We start from the raw sequence: 6,428 nt of genomic DNA, 5'->3' as shown, positions 1-6,428 counted from the left end.
CCTGGGGTAGGGCGTGTAGGAAGGAGGGCTCTGAACCCTGCAGTTAATCCCTTTAGTTTATACTGTTTCCAAAAGCTTGGAAGCATTATTATCCCTTTTTCCTGGTACTGCATTTTTGAAATTCAAAATTCATTCTGAAAAGGGATTTGAATCTGTATTTTTTTTAATATTCAACTACTACTAATTGAACAGCACCAGTGAATTTGGATGTGCACAGTGAAGTCTGTTAGAGCTAGTGTGGTGTAGTGGTTTGCGTGTTGGACTAGGATACTGGAAGACCAGGTTTGAAATCCCTGCTTTGCCATGAAAACCCACTGGATGAACTTGGGCTGGTCACACACTCTCCATCTCAGAAGAAGGCAAGGCAGAAACCCCTCTGAACAATTCTGCCAAGCAAACCATGTGATAGGTTCATCTTAAAGCCACCATAAGTCAGAAGTGACTTGCAGGCACACAATAACAACAGCAACAACAGCCATAATAAATTAGACAACTAATATTGAAGTGAACACCTAAACAAAGGAGGAGCAGAGGCGAGGAGCCAGAAAATGTTCACCATGGAATGGTGTTTAAAATTGAGAAGCTAGTGATCAAAAAGCTTTTAAACAACAGTTCATTCCATATTCTGTGATTTTATATCATTCTGCCATTTTGTGGGAGCAGATCAGGATATGTGTGGGAAGTGAGAGGAAAGCAGATAAGTGTTTCTTGGTAAACAGCTCAAGACAACTCTATGCATTCTGCAGGATCTTGTGATTAAATTTAATCCAGCCCAACAAGAGGGGGGAATTTCTCCCCGTTAGGCTATTCCATCTTGTTCAATCCAGTTTTATTTTCCTTGCTTTAAAATGATATGCTATCTATTCCTATACCTGTATCTTTTTTAAGAGAGTCATAGATATCAGGTATAAATGCAGCTATTGTAAACGTGTACTGCTTTGCTAAGACACAGTTCTGCAGAAGCCTTCCCAGCTCACCTGCCTAGTTTGGAATGACCTGGTAATGGATGAATATATGTTTTGGGAAGAAAAGAGTGGCATTTTACTAACTTTCAGGATAATTTGATGTTCTTTTTACACAGCACCAGGGTTGAGTGGACAGAGTTTACCCAATGGATATCCAAGGTATCCTTCATATGGAGATGCTTCATCACATCCCTCCAGTAGGCACCCTTCTGTAGGAAGTACACGTCTTCCTTCAGTAGGTGAAGAGTCAACACATCCCTTGCTTGTAGCTGAGGAGCAAGTAAGTTCTTTTTAAAGTCTATTTCCTAGTATTTATGTGCCATCTTAATACTAATGTGCCATGTCATAATTGTCAGAATTCTATAAATTTATATTGAAGTTGTTAATACTCTTTTTTTCCATGATGAAATGCTCTGAAGATAGCTTCTTGACGGAAAGAGTATTCATGTATCCATATACTTCTTTGGGATATTAAAAAATGCAGTTGTGGTATGGTAGCTATGTGCTACTTCAGTTAACATTTGATTCTGTTCTTTGTAGGTCCATACATACGTGAATACAACTGGTGTACAAGAGGAAAGAAAAAACAGACCAAGTGTGCGTACACCTCTGGAGCGAAGGGTTTCCAGTACAGAAATGAGCACCCCGAGAGAAGATGAAATTTGCTCTGATGACAGAGATGCCCAGGTTGTACTGGAGCCTGAAGGAGTCAAATTTGTTTTGGGCCCGACACCTGTTCAGAAGCAGTTAATGGAGAAAGAAAAACTGGAATCAAGTGGCAACAGTACTCAAGCTAGTGGGAACAGTACTCAGGCTAGTGGGAACAGTACTGAAACTAGTGGCAGCAGTACTCAAGCATGTGGCAGTAGTAACAATGAATGGGACACTGGGTATGACAGTGATGAACGCAAAGATGCTTCCTCTGGTAACAAACTGACATATGAAAATGTAAATAGATTGTCCATCCCTAGCACCTCAGGGATCAGGAGGGGTCGTCTGATATCATCCAGTACCTCCGATACTCAAAATGTCAACAATTCAGCTCAGAGGAGAACTGCATTGTTAAATTATGAAAATCTGCCATCTTTGCCTCCAGTTTGGGAAGCCCGCAAGCTCAGTAAAGAGGAGGATGACATTTTAGGACCAAAGACACCTTCTCTTAACGGCTATCACAATAATTTAGATCCCATGCATAATTATGTCAATACAGAGAATGTAACAGTGCCATCAAGTGCTCACAAAATAGAATATTCAAGACGTCGGGACTGCACCCCAACAGTCTTTAATTTTGATATTAGGCGACCAACTTCAGAACACAGGCAGCTCAACTATATACAGGTTGATTTGGAAGGTGGTAGTGATTCTGACAACCCTCAGACTCCAAAAACTCCTACCACTCCACTTCCACAGACTCCAACCAGGCGCACAGAGCTGTATGCTGTGATAGACATTGAAAGAACAGCTGCTATGTCAAGCTTGCAGAAAGCACTGCCTCGAGACGACGGTACTTCTAGAAAAACTAGACATAACAGTACTGACCTGCCTATGTGAGCCTGGAAAGCATTAGTTAAATCATTTGCACCTTTGTGAATTTTTTTTAATTGAATGAGTGCTCTGTTTGACTTTTTAAATGCTATCACTTTTCATAGACTTATAGGGTTTTTTCCCTTCATGTGCTTGTCTAAAGGGAATTTTAAGGTAGAAAGAGTATTTAGTAACACTATCATTTTACAACTGTAGAAGCAGCTTTTGGTCAGTGTTGCCATCTTTTTATAGTGCCTATTTCATTGACTGAAAGTTGTAGTGGCATGCCAGTGTTGACAGACTAGCCGCGTACATAAAGTCACTGAAGATGTTATGACACTTCTATGCCTCCTGAAAATAGCATTGCTCACAGATCAGTGTAATCTCTCAAAATATATATCTGATGATTCACATGTTCAAGTTCATGTGGCACAAATGAGAGAGTTTCTCATCAGGCTAAGTTGTGTTCAAACATGGTATAAATTGTTTTATCTTGTTTTTTATGGACTAAATAAATTTCTGGGCCATGAACCAGTGTTTAGTAGGACTGACCCCTAAAACCTTCCTAATAGAAGCAGCTTGCCATGTTACTGAAGAGTGCTAGTCTTTTAATATAGCCAGTTAATAGATTTCAGATTTTAAAATGATGACTGGAGTGCCATTACTTTAAGAGTTGTCAGGCTAGGGACAGAATTTTTTTAATGGAAATCTGCAACTTGATAAAACGTATATTAGCTAGCACTTGGTTTCAGTTTTAAAACAGGCCATGAACTAATGATCAGATGCACTTTAAAATCACCAACTACAAATCCAGCAACTAGAAATTGAAAACCATCTTCTTAATGTCAGATCTTTTTTGATTTCAGAATGAGACTGTGTGTCAGTTACAGGACTTGTTGGGTTTTTTTTCCCTCTGCAAAGGATGTATATATATTTTTTGTACCTAGATAAAATTGCATCTTTTGATAACCTGAAAGGGTGTCATTGAAGAATATGGTACTATAAGACTAAAACGCTATATGATTGATTGATACAAAGAGTAGCATTCTGCCAGACTTTTCCCCTGCCTTTGAAGACCAGTAGTATCCCATGCATTGTGAAGGGATGCAGTCATAAGGAAAGAAACAATAATTCAAGTCAGATCTCCCTTATGTGTGCAGAAATACTATCCACTAGTGCACAGGGCTTTTTGGGTTCCAGTCTGTATCTTAAATATTCCTTTTCAGACCATTTTGGAAGTAGAGCTTCAGGACTGATTTGCTTTTATTGCCGTTTGAAAAGTCACACCTCTCTTTATCAAAGTCTGAAACCAGCCTTGGTTTAGGTTTGCCATGTTTTTTTTCTGTACAGTTGTACAGTTCACTCTAGAGCAGTGATTCCCAAACTCTGGTCATCCAGGTGTTTTGAACTTCAGCTCCCAGAATTCCAGGCCACTGGCCAAGATGGCTGAGGCTTCTGGGAGCTGAATTCCAAAACACCTGGATGGCCAGAGTTTGGGAATCACTGCTCTAGACAGTTGTGATGCTATTTATAGTAACATTATGTCTGGCGGGATATTTTTACTTTTAGTTCTGTAAAATGTTCTGTTTCCTTCCTTGCTTTTCATTCATTTTTTCCATTTTCCTTGTACAGTATTTAGGTTGTAAACCCTTAATTTTGTACATAGTCTTTGTTCAGTGTATTTTGTGTGTAGCATCTTGTTCAGTTTCTTTATTGCCATGGAAAAGCTTTTTGAAGGCCCATTGGTGGTACTGTCGCTTATCAGAAAGGCCTTCCTTATTACTTGCACAAATGGAAACATGCATATTCGATGTTTGAGAACAGAAAGTGCTGTGGCACCTTAGAGGAGAGCATGTTGAGACATGAGTTTTCATGCTTGTTTTCTTCCAGAAAATAATTGTGGGCCATTGGAATGGTGGGTGTGCATACATTGTATAATTTGTCAGTACAAGTCAATAACATGGTTCCATAAATAATAGCACTCTTGGTTTCTGCGAGACCACGATCTGTCTTAACCATTTGTATTGGGATATCTGTTTAAGATGTCAAACATAACCTTTTTTTTTTATTGCTGCCATAGTGTACTTTTTTGTGCTGGTGTGCTGATCTCAATGTCACTGTGTTCCATCTTAAGCTATGTTTGCTGGCACAACAAGTCTCATGAATAGAGTATCTACTGAATGTGTGCAGAATCTCTGGAAATATTTATCAATATATGAACTTAACCCTCTAATAGACGGATAATAGCTTAACTACTGCTGAATATTCCCAGGACCTCTGATATCTGCTTATTTTACCTGATAATCTCTTCAGGACACCTTCACTTTCACAGTAAAGATTCTTGGAGTACAGCCATTGAAGTGCAAGGTTTATAGCAGCACAGAATAGTGGAACTGCAGGAGAAGCAATCATTGTCATAATGCTTATAGAATGGTAACATTGTTCCTATTAGTTTCAGAAACATGGAGGCAAGTTTTTATCCTGGAATTGAAAAACAAAAGAAGAAATAAGGGGGGAGATCACAGTATGTGAAACTTACTTTCTTACAAAACCTAAATTTTCGTACTATAAGCATATGGGTTGTATAATGTATAACTTGGCGCATAATGGTACTCTTATATTTATAAAATTAAAAATTATAAACATTATTTAAACAACTGCAAATCTGTCCCGTGTCATAGTGCAGAAGCTGCAAATCTAAGACTGCAGTCCTGTACCTGCTTAACTAGGAGTAAGTCCCATTGAATTCAGTGACAAATCTCAGTAAATATGCATAGGTATCTTTATTTCTTCCAATTGTAAAATAGAAAACAAAACTTGAAATTATTATTTGAGTAAACAAATAAAGGGTTTATTGTATTAAATGTAAACTTGACCATTATCATGCCAAAGCAGCATGAATATTTTTAGAGAGAAGCTCTGAACATTATGTGGTGGCAGTAAATCTGGATAGTTGGTTAAACTTTGCAATAATGTATTGGATTGGAAATGTGGTCCTGTGCACACTTCATGTGGACTTAGTGTCATTGAATTCACTGAAACTTTATTCTGAGTTAAAACAAATAGGAACAGGCTTGAGCGTTCAGACATTATAGAGCTGCCCTACATCTATATTTGTTTTATTTATATCCCATGGATTGGAAGATCTGCCCTCTGCTATCAGAAATGCCTTGCTAGGTTAAATCAAAGCGCTGTCTAATCTGGCATTATTTTGCCACTGTAGCCAGGCAAATTATGAAGGGAAGCCTACAACCAAGACATGAGCACCTTCGGGTTTGTGTTCTCCAGCACCTGCTATTTAGGGCCATGCTTCCTCCAGTATAAGAGGCAAAAATTATAATATCCCTGTCTTGAGTTCTTTTGTCAAGCAAAACTACTTTTCTGGTTACCTGTGGTTTTGTCTTCATTACTTAAAGAACGTCAACTGCCTGAAATACCTTTCTGCATATGTTATATGAGAATGTAATGAGATTGTACATCAGTTTCAGGTGAAGCTAGAAACCCGAGCCAGACTCCTTCAGACTGGTTCTGTTGCTTTCTGAGGCAAAGTGAGCTTCCCTTGAAAGTTCTCAGAGCTAAAACAGAAGCCCAGGTGAAGCTTAGAAAGGTTTCAAGATTTTGTAGATATGTTACAGGAGGAGCTGACATCTTTTAGATACTGTTTCTGTGAAAATATCCATGGTAGGTAGGTAAGGGATTGGTTAGTCAACATTCTATTCATAGCGTAAGTTTTACCATAGGCTTCGAAATCATTTTGGTTTGAAAGAAGGGGTGTGACTTCATTAACATTTATGATTACACTTCCTTTTTTTAATTGGATAGAGATATTGAGAGAAAAGTACAGGCTGAGTATCCTTTTTCTGAAAATCCAAAATACTCTAAAATTGTCCATATGGCTGGTTGAGATAGTGACACTTCTGTATCCCGATGGTTCAGTAT

The 6,428-nt window shown here is 38.5% G+C and overlaps 1 protein-coding gene across 2 annotated transcripts in view; it reads left to right on the top strand.

Moving 5' to 3' along the window:
- Positions 1-6,180, top strand: part of FRS2 (fibroblast growth factor receptor substrate 2) — a 20,386-nt gene extending 14,206 nt beyond the window's left edge. For both annotated transcript variants that reach the window (XM_042470054.1, XM_042470055.1), the window contains 2 exons: positions 1,082-1,245; positions 1,506-6,180. In XM_042470054.1, the coding sequence (XP_042325988.1) occupies positions 1,082-1,245; positions 1,506-2,516 (1,175 nt within the window). In that variant the 3' untranslated portion in view covers positions 2,517-6,180. The remainder of the gene's footprint in view (positions 1-1,081; positions 1,246-1,505) is intronic.
- The last annotated feature ends 248 nt before the right edge of the window (positions 6,181-6,428 follow it).

The sequence above is a fragment of the Sceloporus undulatus genome, chromosome 5 (genome assembly GCF_019175285.1).
Source record: "Sceloporus undulatus isolate JIND9_A2432 ecotype Alabama chromosome 5, SceUnd_v1.1, whole genome shotgun sequence".
NCBI lineage: Eukaryota > Metazoa > Chordata > Lepidosauria > Squamata > Phrynosomatidae > Sceloporus > Sceloporus undulatus.
The sequence above is the reverse complement of the archived record's forward strand: the minus strand, read 5'-3'. Positions and strand labels throughout refer to the sequence as shown.